This window comes from Myotis lucifugus, unplaced genomic scaffold (genome assembly GCF_000147115.1).
Source record: "Myotis lucifugus unplaced genomic scaffold, Myoluc2.0 scaffold_45, whole genome shotgun sequence".
NCBI lineage: Eukaryota > Metazoa > Chordata > Mammalia > Chiroptera > Vespertilionidae > Myotis > Myotis lucifugus.
This window is the reverse complement of record NW_005871093.1, coordinates 6,876,942-6,897,612: the sequence shown is the minus strand read 5'-3', so window position 1 is coordinate 6,897,612 and position 20,671 is coordinate 6,876,942. Positions and strand designations below refer to the sequence as shown.

Below are 20,671 nucleotides of genomic sequence, written 5' to 3'. Positions count from 1 at the left end.
TCGAGTTAAGAATCCTTGATCTAGCCCTCCTGATTTGGCTCAGTGCATGGGGCGACAGCCTGTGGACTATAGGGTCCCGGGTTTGATTCCAGTCAAGGGCATATACCGGTGCAGCTGCACGCGGAAGGCAACCAATCGATGTTTCTCTCCCACATCCATGTTTCTCTCTGTCTCTCCCCTCCTTGCCACTCTCTCTAAAAATCAATGGTAAAATATCCTCAGGTGAGGATTAACAACAACAAGAAAAAATAGAATCCTTGATCTAGTTCCGTGGTCGGCAAACTGTGGGTCACGAGCCACATGCGGCTCTTTGGCCCCTTGAGTGTGGCTCTTCCACAAAATACCACGTGCGGGTGCACACAAACAGTACGATTGAAACTTCGTGGCCCATGCGCAGAAGTTGGTATTTTGTGGAAGAGCCACACTCAAGGAGCCAAAGAGCCGCATGTGGCTCGCAAGCCGCAGTTTGCCGACCACTGATCTCGTCCATTACCCATCCCAAGTTTACAGATGGAAATCCTGAAGCCCAGTGATACCTTGTGATTCCCCCGGGATCACAGCCCTGGGTCCCTGCCCATTGCCCCTCATTGTGGGGCTCGGGTTGCTGGCCACACGACAGTCACCCACCCAGAAGAGAATCTGGGCTAACCCAAACACAGTCACTTACACTGGGAGACTGGTCTCTCACCAACACTGTTAACAGAAATCATGTTTCTAAAGTTTGACAAAACCACTAACATTTTAGAATATAGAAAAACCACAAGAATAGTTTTAAATCATCAGGGAAAGAAAGTCCAGGATGGGTGTCACTGACTATTTGCGTACTCCCTCTGTCTTATCACACAAGATGCACGAATGTCTCACTGATGGGGCACAGCTGGACAAATAGAGCTATGCAGTTCTCCCAAGTGATCTGCACTTTGTGGCAGGTCAGGTTAGGAAGAAGTGGAGTGAAAGAAGCATGCTCACCTGGAGAGGTGGCGGCTGGGCCACCATCTAACCTCCTCTGTGTTCCGTGCAGCAGAGCCCGCCCAGCCTTCTTCCACATCTGGCAGTGGGAACTCCGATGACGCCATCCGCTCCATCCTGCAGCAAGCCCGCCGAGAAATGGAGGCTCAACAAGCTGCCCTCGACCCCGCCTTAAAACAAACGCCACTGACACAGACTGACATTACCATCCTGACCCCCAAGTTAATATCCACCTCGCCCATGTCCTCGGTGTCCAGCTACCCTCCTCTAGCCATCTCCTTGAAGAAGCCCGCCTCCGCCTCTGCCCCTGATTCCAGCAACCCTGCTCTGCCCAACCCCCCAGCCCTCAAAAAGGAGTCCCAGGACGCACCTGGACTGGACCTCCAGGGAGCCACCGACTCTACACCCGGTGTCCTGCGACACGTGAAGAACGAGCTGGGCCGCAGTGGCGGGTGGAAGGACCACTGGTGGAGCACCGTGCAGCCGGAGAGAAAGAACAACCCTCCTTCCGAGGAAACAAAGGCCGAAGAAGCCAGCAGCGGGAAAGAAAAAGGTGGCAGCAGCCAGGCAAGAGCTGAACGCAGCCAGCTCCAGGGACCCTCCTCCTCCTCCTCTGAATACTGGAAAGAATGGCCCAGCGCTGAGTCACCGTACTCCCAGAGCTCAGAGCTGAGCCTGACCGGAGCCAGCCGCAGCGAGACGCCCCAGAACAGCCCCCTGCCTTCCTCCCCCATCGTGCCCCTGTCCAAGCCCACCAAGCCCTCTGTCCCTCCACTGACGCCTGAGCAGTATGAGATCTACATGTACCAGGAGGTGGACACCATCGAGCTCACCCGGCAGGTGAAAGAGAAGCTGGCCAAGAATGGCATTTGTCAGCGGATCTTCGGGGAAAAGGTAAGGGATTCGATTTGGGTGCTTGGGTTTTCCCGTCTATTTTCATTGCTTACAACTAAGTATCTAGAGGACATTGCTGTCACCCATTGCATTAACCAATGAGTATAATGGGCTGTCCACTCCCAAACTTCTGGAAAGGCTGGCTGGTGAATGTTCCATTTGCTGCGTCCCTTTGGGGACCAGGTTCTGGGCTAGACCCTCTAACCAACTGTGCTCCTTTAGACCACTTAGTCACACTGTGAGGGGGATGGTAAAGTTGCCATTTGACAGCCAAGGAAACCGAGGCTCAGGGAAGTTAACTGCCTACGTGCCCCAAGCTGACAGGTGACTGAATTAAAGTCCTGCCTCTGCTGCCAAGTGCAGCCCAGAGGCAGCTCTGCAGGCTTCTTTGGCCAAAAAAGGATCTGACCACGTAGAGAGACAGCCAGCATGCAGAGAACACCAAGGCTATGTAAAGCATAATTGCACCTTTCTCATGATTCAGAAGGCACTGAGGTACTTTCCAGCCAGAGATTAAGTGATTGCCCAGGAATGCATGGCTGGAGGTGGCCCCGGGCAGGGCTGCCCAGAGCCCTGGAAGCCCTTGTTTCCATACCGTCCTTCCCTGACTCACAGTGGCTTAAGGATGAGCTCCCAGACCCTTTCTGTTCTTGGCACTTCCTGGTAACTAGATTCTGGATAATGGGGATTTACCAGGCCTGTAAAATCCTATATAATAAAATGCTAATATGCAAATCGACTGAACAGCAGAACAACTGGTCACTTGGATGCACACTGACCACCATGGGGTAGACGCTAAATGCAGGAGCTGCCCCCTGGTGGTCAGTGCACTCCCACAGTGGGAGCCCCACTCAGCCAGAAGCTGGGCTCACGCTGGCAAGCGCAGCGGTGGTGGCGGGAGCCTCTCCCACCTCTGCAGGCAGTGCTAAGGATGTCCAACTGATGGCTTAGGCCTGCTCCCTATGGACATCCCCCGAGGGCTCCAGGACTGCAAGAGGGCGCAGGCCAGGCTGAGGAACGCCCCCTCCCTCCCCCGCCCCCCCCCCCCCCGAGTGCATGAATTTCTTGCACCGGGCCTCTAGTATAAGATAAACATAATACCCCAGGATCATTTTAAATTAAGTAACGAATGCTGAGCATAATGAGAAGTGCTCCATTCCCCTAAAAGGCAGCCTCCCTGAGGGGTGTGTGGCTGGGTCAGCAGTGGCTTCAAGGGGCCTACCCACCCACCCCTACCCCCACACTGTCCTGCCTTCACTTCAGTGGTCGCAGTGTGGTGCTATGAATCCTTGCAATACCTGATTGTGATCTCTTTGTCCTGATTTTTTAAAAGGTGATGGGGGAATAGAAATGAGGATGAAAATTTAAAGTCCCTTGAAATTTCTAGTTCAGTGTTGTAAAAATATCATTTGAGAACATTTAAATAGACACTTGTGCTCATGCCTTAAATTTAGCAGACTTAATAGTGTTGAACTTGTTTGGCCCACGAGTGCAGTTTATTCTGAAACTTGAGAACTTTTCAAAAGACTGATCGGATGCAGCCCCTAAATATCCCTGGGCTGCATCTGTGTCCTGTGGGGGGTGTTTGTGCCCATACATATGTATGGCCATATGTGAGCATAAGAAAACCCGGGAATGTATGTGCAACTCGTGGATTGTCTACAGCAAGTTTTCCTCCCAGACTTGCTCCCCCGTTGCCACCAGTTCACCTCTGGGCCCCTATTGTAGAGCAGGATGGGATCAGAGAGAGCAAATCTTTCTAAATGCCAACTTGGCCCAGCACCAGCAAAGGAGACTGGCTTCCAACATCCCACCAGTATCCGCTGCTTCTGCCTCTAAAGGGGTCCTTGGCTTCAGCACCTCAGCCTTTCCTGGCGCCACCAGGCAAAGAGCAAGATGGTTTCAATGTTTCCTCCTGGGTTGTCAAGACGACGACCCTGCAGCCTTGGCAGGAGGGAGACCCCACCCCTCCCTTTCCCAGGCTGCCTCTCCCTGGGAGCTGAAAGCTGTGACTATAACCATGGCTCCTCATGCCAGGGCATCAGCCCAGCAATGACCTTGAAAAGTATTCCCCACCCCAGGCTATCCCCATCCTTAGAGCACTGGCTCTCCACTCCTCCCAGAAGCACTCCCTGTGCGTCTTCTGTCACACCTCACAGCGTGCGTGCATGTCACTACAGCCTCACGCTCACCCCTGAGCGCTGATGCAATGGTCTTTGTCTGCCATTCCAGGTGCTGGGCCTGTCCCAGGGCAGTGTCAGTGACATGCTGTCCCGGCCGAAGCCATGGAGCAAGCTGACCCAGAAAGGCCGCGAACCCTTCATCCGGATGCAGCTCTGGCTAAATGGCGAGCTGGGCCAGGGCGTCCTGCCGGTCCAAGGACAACAACAGGGGCCAGGTGAGGGCAGTCCTGAGCTGCTGCAGGGAGGGAGAAGGGGCATCTGGGCACAAGGCAGCCAGCCACATGGCACTGCAGGCAGAGAACTGCCCCCCTTCCTGCACCACCTGTTGCCATGGGACTCACTTCGTTTTTTAGGAGAGAGAAGATTGTGCCTAGCTAATTTTATAAGCAGCAGAAAATGAGTTACCAATTAAGGAAATGCTGTTTATACATAAATATAAGTAAAAGTCAAGTAGCTAAATCGGGGAATCAGGAAAGATCAGCCAAAGGCACAGAGGTGAAAGCTGTGATGGGCGACAGCCTCTGCCTGTTCCCCAGACAGGATCCTACCTTCTACCAGCAGCACTTTGCCTGCCTGTGTGGACCCCGCATTCTGGCCTCTCCCCATAAGGAGTGGGGAACCCTCTCTTAGGCCTTTGGGACTTTATGCTGTCCCCCCTCTGCTAAACTCAGTTAATTAGAAAGCTTTAAACCCCTGGACTTTTTTCCTCATTTAATTGTATTTCTTTTTCTTATTTAGTCCTCCATTCTGTGACGTCACTACAGGATCCTCTGCAGCAAGGCTGTGTGAGCTCAGGTAAATAGCTGATTACTCTTGTTTTGTATGAAATATTTCCCTGCCACATATGTTTTCCTGTCCTCTGGTCTGGAACAGGGATACTCAAAGGGCCCCTCATTCTGGATATGGGAGCTGAAAACATGGTAGGCAGTTGGCAAACTGTGTCCTTGTGGTTGTAGTTTCTGATGGGGAGAGAGAGAGTCGGCAGCTGAGTGCAGAGTTCCTGCAGCCTTTTCTTGCTCCTCGCCGCATTCTCTCATCAGTCTGTCTGTTTCTAGGTGTAAAGCCTTGTGTTCACAGCTGCAGGCTGCGGTTCAAGTCAGGGACAGATTCTGTGCTTGGGACTTCCATTGATAGGAGGGCACAAGGAATGGGCATGCATCGCTCCCAGTGGGGTCATGGTAAGGGGCAGTCAGGTTCCTCTGGAAGATTCTAGGCTGCCTTCAAGCAAGAGGAAAATGAAGGCAGGAAGAGTCAGTTCAGTATGTGACTGGATGGAGAGCCAGGGACACAGCTGAGTGGGGCTGAAGCCAGGGATCCAGCCTGGGAGCAGGTGATGGAGGGCCTGGGATACGGGCAGAGATGGCATCTGAGATCTGTAAGGTCCTTGAGGTGGCACCTCTGCTGTGCACCCAAGGGCTGGCCCACGTGCCCATGCTCCTAGACCCCCTTCCGGGTCCTTCCTGCACAGAGCTTTTCTCACCCAGCTTTCAGGAACAGCCAGCATCACGAGCTGTTCTTTTTTCCTTTCTTTATTTTTCTAAACATCTTGATTAGTCTCCATATCCCATTGATTCATTGAAAACACAAACAAAGCTAAGTGAGGAGCGTGAAGCCCGCCAGCCTGCTGGAAGTTTTACGAGGGAAAACATGTGTAGTGAGGGAACAGCTGGGCGGCAGCGGCCGCTACCACTACAAGATGCCAAACCCACACACAGATGCAGCCCGAGCGCGTAGGTTGCAGCGAAGTTCCCGGTTGGGTTTTCTTGTTTGTTTTAGGTGTCCCATCTGATTTTGACCAAAATGGAGGTTGGAAGGCTGCATGTTGCCCGAGCTGTAGGCTTCTTGGCTGGATATCTAAATGGAATAGTCCATCTGAAGAAGGATCAGGTGGACCTTCCTCTCCCTTCATTTCTGGGCTGGCCCAGTCCTGGAGAACTTAGGCAGTACTGGCTCACATTCAGCATTCATCAGGGAAAATAATGGGCATAGTTGTTCGTGCTAGAGTTTGCGGACGTTTGCATGGAAAATCAGCCTTGCCTCTTGCTCTAACAGAAAGTTGGCCTCCTGTTAAACTCTCCACAGCCTTTGCTACCCCATCAGAGTCAGGACTGAACTTGGCAGACTGTGACTAACATTTCTTAGATCAAAACCCCCTGTTCCTAAATAAAACAGGAAATCTCCTGCAGTCCTAAGTCAGTTATGATCGATGCCAAAACCTTCTCCGTGTCCGAACAAATCTTGGAAGAATGGCTTTTGGCTTTTTGTTGTGTAGCAGGTAATCGCTACCGTGCTGGAACATTCATACAGCAGTCACATTTCCAACCTAGGAAAACACACAGGGCTCCTAAGAGGAATGTAAATGATATTTGTAAGATATCAAATTACTTTATAAAATAAAGTGACGTAAAACTCTTGGGGAGTTTGCAGATTGGAAGAGAGAGGAAGGGGGAGGCAGTGAGCCTCGATAAAAGTAAGCACCAGTCGCCGAAACCGGTTTGGCTCAGTGGATGGAGCATCGGCCTGCGGACTGAAAGGTCCCGGGTTCGATTCCGGTCAAGGGCATGTACCTGGGTTGCGGGCACATCCCCAGTGGGAGATGTGCAGGAGGCAGCTGATCGATGTTTCTCTCTCATCGATGTTTCTGGCTCTCTCTCTCTCCCTTCCTCTCTGTAAAAAAAAAAATCAATAAAATATATTTTAAAAAAAAAAAAAGTAAGCACCAGTGGCTTCTGTAAAGAAGTGGCAGGCAGGCCTCTCCCTATGTCATCTCAGTAAGACAGGAAATGGGTTGCACACCACTTACCCAGTGCACCCATGGTCGGTCAGCAGTAGGGAAGCCATCAATAAAAACAATGATTGTGATGACTGGAGAAATGTGGAAAAATATTTCTCATATCCTAGGAAAATGCAAACTTTCAAGTATCATTATGGTAACTATGCAAAAATACTTTTCTAGATCAAGAAAGCTAGAAAGTGCTTCACAATTGGAAGAAAGATCTTTGCACAGTGGCAGGATTGTGGCTGGTAGTTTTCCTTGTTTGAAGTTTCTTTACAATCAGTGTTATTCTTTAAGATTGTTTCAAAGAATTAAAGTAGCTGTGCTTTTCAATATGTGGCATTTAGATTCAAAAGACAGAATTACAATGACGGAAATCATTGGGATGAATGCCTATAGAAGACTCCAGAATCTTCTTGACAGCTTAAAAGAGCAGTGTCTCTGAGGAAACATTCAGCATTGCTCCCCCAGAAAAGGGGAGTGAGGCCTCTGGTCCTAGGATTTCTCCAGGATTCTGAGTCCCTGTTCTCACCATGGCTACCTCAGAATCCTTCCAAGAGACTCCAGACCCAGAAGGATGCTCTGCCTTGGTGGTGGCTCCATGAGGTCTCTACCCCGGGGCATCTTGGCTGCAGGAAGGTAATTCCAACCATGAGTTGGTTTATACCTGAATATTGGTGAGAATTCAGGCTGCCAAACTAGCCTGGAGGTCAGATTAGCCTCCCAGGTGCAGGACTTTGGAAGACTTGCCTTCTGTTCATAGCCCTTCAGTAAGAGCTATAGTTTTGTTGCCAAGATGGTATGGACCTAATGCGTGGCTCTGTGCTTAGTTACCATGGCGATAGGGTGCCCCAGGAGTGGAATGGCCTCACTCATTTAAACAGGAAACTGCTGACCCAGGAATCTGTTTTCCTCACTGAAGAATTCCTGTCTGTCTCTTTCTGCCCAACTTCGTTGCCTCTCAGCATCTCTATTTTCCTTAATGATTTGTATGTCAAACTTGCTGATCAGTTTTATGATAAGGGGAGAGAAACAATGATTGCATCATTTTTTTCCTCTTGGTGGTTATAACCATTTCTGAATGCTCCTTTGATGATCTGAGCGTTGGGGTGATAGCCTTGGGCATTAAGGGAAGTTGATGTGCCATTTTCAGCTAGTAACCTGTGCTTTTTGTTGAAGCTGTTGAGGCCTTGAAGAGTAGGAGTGCAGAGGGTTCTATGCCAGTCATATGAGTTACCTGTTCATATATTTCCTGGTAGTCTAGTTTTCTACAAACATTTTTGTATTGTCTTCTTTCAAAGCCCCCATGTCCAGTGTCATGGGAGGTGGGGCAGTGGTTATATACAGGGACTCTGATCTAATATGGCAGACCTATTTGAATGTAGAATTGGAGGTAGTCCTTTGGAATTGGTTCTCTAAGTCTCCCTTTTGTTTGTCTTCCACCGCAGGCATCACCCATTAGCTTCTGATTTTGGCTTTAGCAATAGCAATGCAGGGGGCGGGGCAGAAGGGAGGAACACTTAATGTAGAAGGAGAGGGAGGGGCCTAGCAAGGCTGTGTTCTCTGCCTATGGCCTGCAGTAATTGCTTACCATTTAGCAGTGTGTTTAAAGGGAAGAAAGCCTTGAGCTGTAGCAAAGGGGGTGTGTGTGTGTGTGTGTGTGTGTGTGTGTGTGTGTGTGTGTGTCTTTGTAGGTAGGTACATAGATAGGTAGATATGATGTAGTAAACCATTGGATTTTTTTCTTTTTTATTCCTTAAAGCTCTTTATAGTCACGGTCTCTTGGTGTGATTAATCTTTTTGCCCCTAGGGAAGAAGAAAGAAGACAACTCTAAAGGGGAGGAGGGGTGGGAGGAGGAACGGATTGTCCTGGCTGCCACCTTAGTCATTACATACAGAAATCTGATAGAGGATTGTTGCCCAGTGCACTTGGCTTTATAACTTTTTAATATGGGAGTGTTTCAGCGTTGTAGCTAACAATCATCCACCCCAGCTTCAGATGGATTATTGCAAGCTGTACAAGCAAAAGGATGGCCCATTCTCCTCAGATTAATCACAAAATATCCGGCTTTTTCCCAGCGTGTCAGTCAGGAACTGCGGGTTCCAAGTCTTCCCCACCCGTGGCGAATTCCGTGGCTCCGTGTTGTTATTTTCAATCAGCAGAATATCAGTTGCCTCCTGAGAAGACAGCAGCTGCAGTCTGTCTCTAACGTGGGTGGTCCCATGTGTACCCATCCCTGATATGATGACCACGGAGCTGTGTGCTGTACATGGCCTTCCATGGCCAGGAGATTTACTGGCCACAACCCCTTGTTAGGGACAGGCCAGAGTTCCTTTTAATATGCACCATCTCTTGCTTTGTACCCATGAGATGACCAGGAAAATATGCCCAGGATTTTAGTGCTTTGAACTCAGCAGTAGGATTTGATGCAGCTTCCTTGAATAAGCAATCAGTTCCTCAGTTTTAATGACTAAATCAGGGTGGGGCATTTGGATACACTAATAGGAAGAGGAGGGGCTAGTTGCACCCCCAAAAAATCCCATGGCACTTTCTAAAGCAGGCAGAGCCCCATTCACTGCCTTAGACTGGATTTGATTTGATTTTTTCTCTCTTCTTTTTCATCAGAATAAATCAGTGAAAGTAACTGTTGGTTCTCTCCAAAAAGAATTATTCTGACCCTTATTTATTTTGAATAACAGAAAAGGCTTGACTATAACTAACTTATACATAACTACAGACAACAGAACAAAAAACAGGAAAGAATTCTGGAGAGAGCATGTCAACTAGAAAGTGCCCTCCCGGTGCAGGTGGCCACTACGCATCATTTGGCCAGGGGTTCAGCCTTCTACACCCACGGAATATGGTGGCCAAGAGAACTAAGTGCCCCATTCCTTTCTTTCTTTCTTGGTTGGTTGTAACCTGCATTAGGACTTTTCTTTTTTCTTTTTTTTAATCAAGAGTGCCATAATTAGGGAATTTTCTACTCTGAGGTCAGAAAGGACAGGTTTCTGGATTCAGACACAAACCTACCTTCCTGTTGTCTGTTATCGGTTATGTATAGCTGCAGGTGTGAGGTGGGCCCCGTGGCTCTGAGGGAGGGAGCCCAGAGGAGGGCAGTGGGTCGTGAAGGGCGAAGGAGTCAGGGAGAAGAACATTCTAGGTGGAGAGCTCTGCACATCAAAAAGGGAACTCTTGAAAAAGATGAAAGCATTAGAGGCCCCTAATTCAGAGGCCTTATATTTTTCTTTTAAAGTGACAGTAGGAAAATGGATTGTGGATGAATTTGTCTTTTCTTTATGTAGAATACTGTTGCTGTTGCTGCCCTAAGGCTTGTATAATAAGAAAGGTGTACATCACAGGATAGAAGGGAGGACCTTTGCTCTTTGAAGGTAACCTTTGTGGCCTGCCCCTGTGGTGGCGTTGGCTCACCCAAAACCACATATCACCCCAGAGTACTCCTTTCCCCTGTGGTGGCTCTTTCTTTTAGAGGAGGTGAGCCTTGGCCAGTGATTGGTGGCACAGCTCACCAGGGTTCTCACCAATCCCATTCCGAAGAAGACAGGACAGAAGCTAGAGGCTGGAAACCCCTTGCCTAAGACCTTAGCAGGTGGACCACCAAGGGCCAGATTTGTGTCCAGGGAAAGAGCTTCCTCTGCTTCATCTTCACAATTAGGCAGGCAAGTGTCTCGAGACAACAGCGGCAGCATGGCCTCCAGTGTGGAGTGTGAGCACTGCCTGGGACATGGGGTGGTACCAACAGCTGCTGAATATTCCCCAGGCAAGCTGGACAGTTCAAAGAGAAATTGTCTAGTGCTGCAGGGTAGGGCTTGTGAGGCTCAGAAAACGGTCGTAGAGAAGCAAAGATATCACATGGGGAAAGACATACTAGTCAGTGGGCTATGATGCACCAATGCTCAAAGGGCAGGTTCTTCAGCCCCATGAAGAGAAAGACCCTGTTCAAATGGGGGGGGCGGGGGGATGAGGAGGCTGTCGGTCGCAGGAGTATGTGCCCTGGAACTTCAGCTGGCAGGGGTTGGAGCACATCCCCCTGGGTCTGGGAGGTCCTTACTCACCTTGGGTGCCGTGTGGTGTCTTGCTCTCCCCTGTGCCTGCCAAGATGGTCTAGGAAACTGTATTCTGTGTATTTATTTCTCACCAGTGCCTTTTCAGTGATTTTTGACCTTATTTGGACTGAGCTAAGGTAAAAAGGGGTTCGGTTGTCTGCAGCTAACTCTTCAAGAGAGATGAGAGGCAGGCTGCAGCTCGACGCCCCTGAGAGCAGCCTCAGAGGAGGGTGAGGCAGAGCAGGGGCAGCCCCCACCCCGCCTGCACGCTGCAGGAGAGGAGGACGCACTTCTCGCAGTTCTTTGAAAGGTGGTTGGTCATGATCACCTGCCTGTATTCCCTGTGTGTGGACGCTGCTTTGTCAGCTCTCCCAGCCATCCCCAGCATTTGGTGGAATCACAGTGGGGACTGGTCATGTGATCCTGAAACAGCCGCCCTGCAACATTAACACAGGAGGGCAGAGGGATTGTGGAGGCCCTTTCACGCCTGTAACACACGGGTAGGACAAGCCGAGCCCACCCCACCCAGCCTGTCCTCCCCTAGAGCACAGTGCATCTGCAGACCCTGCACAGGCATGCCCGGTGGCCACTGAGCAAGATGGCAACTCAGTGTTTCATCTCAAAGCAGCATATGTCCCTGGGAAAGGCTGCTCCAGCATAAATTAGCCCCCAGAGTTCTTTGCTCCCAGAGTGGGATTTGTCGCTGTGCCTCTCCAAAAAAGGAGAGAGTTAAAGAGGTTTATTTCAGTGTTTTTCCTATTATTTTTTTTGGGGGGGGGGGGGGTCCTGAATAAAGTGCACCATTTTTACAAAATGTAAGATATAAAAGGGCTTCCACCTTTTTAAAAACTAAGTCGCCCTCCCTCTCCCCCAGCCCCAGATGCCCTCCCCACACGTGATTGTGTTCCCAATTTCCTGCAGAGAACCCATGTATTAGGTATTTTTTCCACTCAGAAGGGCAGGACTCAGGCACTGGGCTTTGCTTTCTCATCTAGCAATACATGGTGGAGACTACTAGGTTAGTACATAAAGTTCCCTCTTTTTACAGCTGTAGGGAATTTCTGTATCTGGATATATCATATTTTATTTAACCAATTACTAGTGAGAGGTATTTAGATTGATTTCTACAGCAAAACATAAACTATCTTGCAGTAGCCAGCACACATAAGCAGCAGTATGCCAGCAGGCTCAGAGCATACTGCCGAGGGCTCATCCTGCCTCTGCCGCTGATGACTGTGTGGCTTTGGGCAAGAGACTTGACCTCTTCTGTAAAATAGGAAAAATAAAGTACCTATGCCTGAGACTGTTGGGAGGTTTAAATGAGTTTGTGTATAAAAGCCTCCAGAACAGCAGCTGCCACTGCTGCCATTATATGTTGTCTGTGCACAGATAGCTGTAGAATAGCATCTCTGCACACATGAAACGTCAGGCCTCTGACTTTGAAACAGAAAAGAAGTCCAGCCGCTCATTCCTTGGGTGGAAATTATCAAGTGCGAACATTGCGGGTGGCAGCCAGCATCCAGGGTCCACTGAAGGAGGACCTACATGCAGCTCTTCGATTCTTGGTTTCTCTGAAATGCCATCCGTCCTTTGACGTTGTCCCTTCGTCTACCATTCCTTGAAGTTGGCCCAAAATCTTGAGCTTTGAGAGTAAGACTACAGGTCATCACACAGGCCATTTGGGGCAAACTAGTGCTGAACCAGGACTTCTTGTCTGGACGTAGGGATGACTCTTAACATGGGTGAGTGGCAGAACCTTCTCCATCAAGTTCTCTCAGTTGCTTTGCCTGAATCTTCCGTGCTGGCATGTCCTAACTCCCTTTTTGGAGGAAGCCCCAGCAGGCCCTCATCACAGGTCTCTAGACACATCTCCTTTCTCTCCCTTGTAAACTTTCTTTAGAAAGTCGAATTTATAGTACATTGCTCATTTAGTACAAGAGGCAAAAATAGGTCATAGGAGCAAATGAGGACTTCAGTTTTCAGTGGTTTGGTTCTAGGGAAAGATGAAGAAGCTTAAATGCCTAAAAATCCTCAGGTAATTTTAGAAAAGTAATTGGAATAAAATGAGGAAACTGGAGTATTTACATCATTTGTGTGCCCCACACAATGCTAATGTCTTTAATCCTTAATCATGGACATGATTTCCTCCCTCTTCTGGATTGAGAAAACCAAGGCTCTGGCCAGGGTTCAGGGATGAGAGGCATTCTGCCCCCAGTCAAGAAGGAGGTGGAAGAAGCACCGTGGTCCTGAGACCAACGGCCTCCCTACCATAGAGATGTTGCAGGGCGCCCAGTCCAGGCAGGCTGTCACTCAGCCCTAAGGACTTGATCCCTCCACGATGGGAACTACACTCAGAGAAGTCAAGGCCGTGTGGCAAAACAGGAACAAACTTGGGTTTAAATTAGGAATGGACAAATATCAAAAATCAAATCTAAGACAAAACCAAAAATGAATAGAAAGTCCGATACCTCCGTTATCCTGGTGTTTCTTCTGGGGAATCAGCAGGAGAAGGGGAGAGAACCCAGCACAAATCACTGGCAGAGTCAGACTATCAAGTTTTGCAACAGAAAGTATTTAATTCATGTGGCCTGTGATGCAGGTCCATGCTGCTTTGAAACCCCTTCCCATCTAAATCCAAGAAAAAATACACAGTGGCCTGAGGGCCTTTCTCTATCAAAGGATTGCCTTGCCCTTGAGCTGTCATGTCCTCTCCCTCTGTGGCCCCAACCCCATACGGACTCACCCTGGGGCCACACTCAGACTCCTCGGATAGATCGGAGCAGCCAGGAGGCTCCCTCGCTGACTTCATCGTGATTTTGTTTCGTTCTTCCCTTTGGAACTGGACTCCTAAATATAGCCAGAGTCGAATTGGCAGATGTTGCATTTGTCCTTTACAAGAGGGCCAAAATTAGTCTGTCATTTGGCACCTAAATAAAGCAGCCAAACTGCCTTTGTACCAACTTCATGAGGAGAGACTGAAGTTGTAGCATTTCATTCCATAGGGAACTTACCAGAAGCCGGAGCAGCACCTCCAGACCCAAAGGGCTGAGGACAGAGCACACTCAGAGTCCAGAGGAACATGCCTTCCTCCGGCTACCCTCTCATTCCTGAGTTACCCTCAGTTTTGTTCCACATGGTTTAAATACCGCACGAAATTGGGAGAGAGGATCAATACTCCGCAGAAATGGCACACGGAGAGCAGCAGTGGTTCCTCTGACTTGGGGAGGAAAAGAAGTCTGTCCAGAGTGCCTGGAGCTGGGGTAGCAGAGGGGCTCCCCAGGGGCAGCAGAAAGATGTTATAATCAATTACCACATCATAACACTGATGTATGATAATTACTGAGTGTTTCTCCTGAGATAGTGCAGCATTTGGCTGGGATGCAGTTCTTTCATGGTCCACTGCCTGATTAATATGCAAATAATAGGCTGATTGCATGATGAATGCAGAAAATGAGTTCGCTGATAACGTGAGCACTGAAGCGGGAAGATGATAAATTACTTTTACTGACTGTCCTACATTAAGTACCCTTTCTCAACAATTTCATCACAAATTAAGTAAAGCAGTATGGAGAGACTGGGAGGATGTGTAAAATAATGTACCTTAATAGCTTTTCTAATACCATCGCAGACGACAAAACGTCACTTGGTTCTGCTCTGCACGGCCTGGGCCCTTGTGGGGCCAGATCATGTTCCCTCACCTACCTATTGTTGGGACGCCGGGAAGCAGCCCACCTCAGCTGTAGTCAGCCATGGATTCTCTAAGGAACATTCCATCACAGCCCAGACATCATCACCCGCATGCCAGGCTGCCTGGCTGTGTTACTGAGAGGGGATAGGCTGCTCTTGGGGCCAGCGCTGGAGCCTCTGCACAGATGGCACTTTGAAGCCTGCTGTCTGCCGTGTTTTTGAGGGTTTCTGAGCGGCAGACCTAGAAGGCTCAGAAAGAAAACCACCCCTTAGCTCCTCCAACTCTTATAAATCTGGGAAAATGAATTCTGCTATTAGAATGGAAGTGCAAGCTGCCTGCCAGAGAGTGTAACTATTGGTGAAGCATAGGCAGGTTTGCCCAAAGCCAGAAAGAAACCCTGAAGAAAAAGAGAGGACACATACATGAGCTCACACACAGGCACACACTCACACTGTGATTAATCTTTGATTACAGCAAAGCAATTTAACTAGAGGATTTGTTTTTTCCCAACTCAGTAATACATGTTTAGACTTTGTGTGACATACATTTTCTCTTAATGCACAGGGACGCACTGGTAAGTGTTCATACACGCAGCTGGTTCGGTAATAAGGTTATCGAAAGTAACTTGAAAGTATTATTTCTAAATCAGTACGGATCTATAGAAAAGCTCGTGAAGCAGGGCTGCCTCTGTCACCCTGGGTTACTTCTGTGGCCTTGCCAGACTCCATTCACTGCGGAAGTTGAATTGTAACTTAATTCTGAATATTCCCAAACTCTCCTTTTGACATGGGTATTTCCATAAGAGCCTATAAAGTATACACAAGAAACATAACGAAGCCTGAAGGGGAGCAAATTTACATCTGAATCCCTGCAGTGCCCCACCCCATGGCCAGTTCCCACTCAGCTCAGGCCCAAGGCACAGCCACAGGACCACAGCACCCCGGCAGCTTCGCCAGGTGTCTCTCAAGTCAGCGCAGATTTGTTAAGATCGTTTTTCTCCCCCGTGTACTTTCCCAGTTTAGGGAGAAAACAGGAAAATGGAAAATAATCCTGAGTGAGAGAAGCACCAGGTGGCACAAGATGTGGTTTATGATGGGAGTTGCCGAGTGTCTGTACACCTCTGAGTGACTTTGCAGCAACACTCAGTGGCCAGCATCTCCTGCACCCCTGTTCTGCCCACCAGGCCCAGGTGACCAGCCAAGGACAGCTGGTCCAGGGTCCTCCCTTGGTGTTCAGACCTCCCGCAAGACCCATGTATTCATCACCTCCTCCAATGAAATACCCAGAAATCGAGTTTGGCCTGTCTCCCCTGAACAGCTCTCCCTCTGGCATTCCTGGACTCAGTGCAAGCTCCCCTGTCCCCAAGCAGCCCACCTCCATTTTCTTTTCCTCTTAACACCTTCCCCTCCCCCCAAATACACACTCACTGTCTATTTCCTAAACACCTGTCAGATTTTTCTTTTTTCAATTTCCATAGCCCCAGTCCTAGCTCAAGCCTCGAGTCTACAGTACTACAGGTACAACTCTATTTCCAGATCGCATGTCCAGCTGGGCCACTCCCCTCCCACAGCCTCCCTGGGGCTAAAGTCCCACCTCCTTAGTGTGTGGCCAGCTCCCGTCTCTCCTTTCCCCCCACCTCAGGCCTTGGCACACCTCCATGCCCAACCCCAGCCTCATCCTTCAACACCACAGCGTGTGAGCACACACTACGCCAGTACATCCCTGGCCTAGCCCTCGTCACAGGGTCTTTGTGACAGTAACTTGTTTGATGATATCTGCCTGGTCCACCACTGTCTGACCCCCAGCACTTAGAGGGTCCCTTTTTGAATGAAAGACACAGGCCCTATCTTCAAGCGGCTTAGAAGTCAAGTTTAGGGAGATAAGCTATAAATGGCATAAGTTAAATAGAAACCTTGCTTTTATTAAACAGGTTTTCTGTTAGTAAAATATGTTGGCTTCTGTGTCACTGTAAGAGTTCCTTGTGTGTTACGTGCCATTGAGTTGGCTCCGACTCCAGACGACACTGAATGAGTGATGTGCAGTGTCCTGTCCTCCACAGCCCTGCTCAGCTCCAGTAGACACATGCCCAGGGCTTCTTTGTGAAGTCAGTCCTTCTCATATTTGGTCTTCCTTCCTTCCTGCTGCCTTCCATTTTCCCCAGCATTATTGTCTTTTCCAAAGAAGAGTTCCTTAGGCAGACTTTAAAAAATGTGTTGTTCACACACACCAGCACCTGTGTGCCAAGGGCTTTTGTCTCATCTTTCCTAGCCTTACTTCAGCCCTGGCAGGGGGCTGGGATGTGTGCAGGAGAGAAATCTTTGTTCTTCCCTTTTATAGAAGAAAGTAGAAAGTGACAGCTACCTTCCTGGGACAGTAGAGGTTCTCACCAGCCCCTCTGCCTCCTCCCAGGTCTTCCCTCCAGGCCTTTCTTAGGTTACTCTTTTCTGCTATTGAAAAAAAAAAAAAAAAGGTGATTTGGTAGCATTGCTGAGATTTTTGGTGATTTACAGCAATGCCCAGGCTGACTGAAGACCAAGAGTATTGCCAACCCCAGGCGGCAAGAAGGGGTGGCTCCAGCCTGGGTGTGGGGAGAGGTGTGTGCTGATGTTTGGTGTCATTGGGGAATGGACCTTTCCCTGAGGTTGAGGAGCCTCCCCCCAACTCCCTGGAGCCCATGGGAGTGGGACCTGAGGCAGTAGGCTCTTCCCTTCTCTCCCCGAGGCATCAGGTGCAGGCCCTGGGAAGGAGGCTGTTTTGTCGTGTGGCACTGCAGGGGCTTCTGATAGACCTTACTATGTTGTCAGATTACTTCTGTTTCTCTCCCCTGTGGTAGGAGAGGTGTGGAAGGCTCCTGCATGTCTGTGACATCTATTAAAGTATCCAGGTATTTTGTTTCAAATTCCTGCTAATCAGTCAAAATACCACTCATGCAGAAGCAGAAACCTCCATGTTTTTATATTGGCTGTGTCTAACGAAGATATGTGACTGTGGAAATAGGGTGGCGGTCCTCAAGGGGCTGGGAGTGTCAGTTGAGAGCCCCAGAAGTGGGGTTCAGGCTGCCACTGCCACCAAGGAAAGGTATGGTGTTCGGAGATGTCGGAACTTAATCAGTGAGAGGGTCTTGCAATCCTGGGTGGCACAGGCCTGGCCAGTTTGTGACTAAATTAGGTGGCTTTCCACCTTTAAAGCAGAGAACCTCATTCATTATTTTAAAGTGACTGTTTGGCCAAAACCCCTCCGGTGGTGGGTCTCTTCAGAGAAGAACCGTGGGAGCCTGCGATCAAGTCCCGGCCTTTCGGCACAGGGTTAGTGTCTCCATCTCTTTATATTTGAACTTGGCTGGGAAGCATTCCAGCCTGGTGGTTACCCTGTTGTGGCCTTTGAAGCTGTCAGCACTGTCAGCTGGAAAGGCCCTCAAGCTGGGCAAGGTCCTTCCAGGCCACCAGGGCTCCTATTGGACAGAGGATGCCAGCACCAGGCACTCAGAACCTTCTGCCCTTCCTGGCACTGTCGTGCCACTTGCAGCTGCCAAGTCTCCTGTCCCTTCTGGCTCCATCTTTCTCTCTGCCTCTCCCTGCACTCCCTTTCCTCTGGTCCTTAATTTCCTCCCTCATTCACATTCACATGTGCCCGGCCGCGACCATGCTGCTTCCCCACTCTGTTCCCTAACCCCTCGCTGGCCCCAGTCTTCATCCTTTTCTCCCATCTTTCCATCCTTGTCTGTCTTTATAGGCACTTGGAATTTCCTGGTTTGGCACAGGCTCAAAGCCTGAACTATGGACATAATGAAAAGTGGTGCATCAGACCAGCCGCCAGTTAAATAATGTTTGGGTTCTTGTCAGAATGTCACAGAGTACCCTGTCATTTTGTTTCAGCAACTTGTCCTTCTGAATGCACAGTTCGCCTTATGGCATGCCAGCAGTAAAAATGTCACTTACAATAATTACTTTTTTGGTGAAAATGCTTGCTGACTTCCTACCTTCAAGCTGTTTTTTACACAGTGGGGAGATAATAAGAAATGACTTTATCCTGACTGCTCAAATGAACACTAAATGGAATTTGGGTTGTTATTACTGCAGATAGAGGGCTGAGTATGGAAATTTAAACAGTGGATCGGATAAACTGCAGAGAGATTTGCCTCTGAAAATTATGGTGGGTGTGTGTTTTCAGTTGGCTTCTATTGAAAACTTAAGGCAGCTGTTGTTTGCCTGCTGTTTTTGGAATATAATATTTTTCATAATCCTTTTATAGTTTCTGAATGGCTTGTGTATTTCAGAGGGCTTGAGTCACTGTCTCCACTTTCTGTGTCTTACTAACCAAGTGACTCTTACGAAGATTTGAAGCCTTGCAAAAGAAATGAATCCACGTGGATCACCTTTTAAATGTAACACTTTGCTATTGCTGTCAAAATTGGATAGATGGACCATTAGCTGGGCTTTTCAAATATGCAAATTACCCGTTTTCAGTTGTTCCACTCCTGCAGGCTGCAGACTCTTTGAAAGCAAGGTTTGTGTCTAATTCACCTTCACTGCCTAGCAGAGTCCATGACACAGAGTAGATACTTTTAAAAGGTGTGAGTGAGTGAGTGAGCGAAGAGAAGGCAGGAAGACAGAGGATGGATAGGAACATGGAGGGTTTCCTCTCCTGATCTGGTTCAGATCCTCACAATAAATCCATTTGACCTGGACCAAGTTCTGTTGCCTCTCTGAACCTCAGTTCTCCTCACCTGGAGTGCAGGGTTTGTATTTCCACGTCAGGACTGACACAAGAATTGAATGAAACAGTGTGTAAGTGCATTTTGCTTCCCTTCCCTCGTCCCAGTAGTGGATTGGCTTTTTGTGGCTCATCATCATGTTTTTGAGGCTCATGCACATTGATATGTGGGCTGTAGAGAAACCATGTCCAGTCACTCCACCACTAACGGCCACACAGGCTCAGGCACCACCCAGCTGCACAGGTGGGCTGCTTAGAAAATGGAACATCTGACTAGTTTCTGGCTGTGCAGCTCTGGGCACAATATCTTATGTCTGTCAAAAGAGGGAAGTGGATATGCCTGCCTCACATAGTGAGGTCGTAGTGAAGATTGAATTAGTTCATTCCCATGCGCCTTCGCACAGTGCCTGGCACACAGTGAGTTCACATGAAATGTTAGCTTAAATCAGTGGTTCTCAACCTTCCTAATGCCGTGACCCTTTAATACAGTTCCTCATGTTGTGGTGACCCCCAATTTCATTGTTACAAATTGAACATAATTAAAGCATAGTGATTAATCACAAAAACAATATGTAATTATATATGTGTTTTCCGATGGTCTTAGGCGACCCCTGTGAAAGGGTCGTTCGACCCCCAAAGGGGTCGCAACCCACAGGTTGAGAACCGCTGGCTTAAATAGTAGCTGCTGTTACAAATGATGTCTTCCTTCTTATCCCTGCTGCAGTGGCTGGGGTACCAGCCTCTCCCAGAATGGTACCCCACATACCCAGTTTTGCGAGCCCCAATGTAGAAAGCACCAGTTTTCTTCCCCTTCCTCAGCCCTCTCTCCCTGCAGACACTCACCCCCCGAGCCCTGATGAAGCTACCTCCTTAACCTCTCTTGAACCTATATACCTCTCCCCATCCCACTCCCTGCCCTCCTCCAGGCCACCAACCACTGTGTCCAGACAACACTACAGCCTCCTCAGGACCTCCTGCCCCAAACTTGGTTTTGGCAAGTTCACTCTCTACTGAAGTGACAATGAGCTTATTTGCTTTCTTACTTTTTGATGTTAGGTCTATAATATTTGAAACATAAAATTTCAGAATAATGTAATGAATGCCCATGTACCCATCATCACCCAACTTTAACCTTACCTTTTGGTCCTAATTCAATCCTAAATTTTTAAAAGAAGTAAAACATTAAAGGTAGAGCTGAAGCCCCCTCCCTAAGTTCATCCCTCCTAGAAGTCAGCTACGGTCCATCCCTCCTTGCTCTTTATCATTCCTGTGCATGACTTTACACCCTTGTATGTTCCAGGCAGACACCACAACATACAGTACAGGCAAACGTCCAGCCTGCATGCTAACGTTCTGCTTTGTTTTGTTCCACACCTTGCTCTG

At 48.8% G+C, this 20,671-nt stretch overlaps 1 protein-coding gene across 1 annotated transcript in view; it reads left to right on the top strand.

Annotated features, from left to right (window-relative positions):
* Positions 1-20,671, top strand: part of CUX1 (cut like homeobox 1) — a 281,408-nt gene that overhangs the window by 218,535 nt on the left and 42,202 nt on the right. The window contains 3 exon segments of the mRNA XM_023753423.1: positions 1,022-1,863; positions 4,096-4,261; positions 4,785-4,841. Coding sequence (XP_023609191.1) covers positions 1,022-1,863; positions 4,096-4,261; positions 4,785-4,841 — 1,065 coding nt within the window.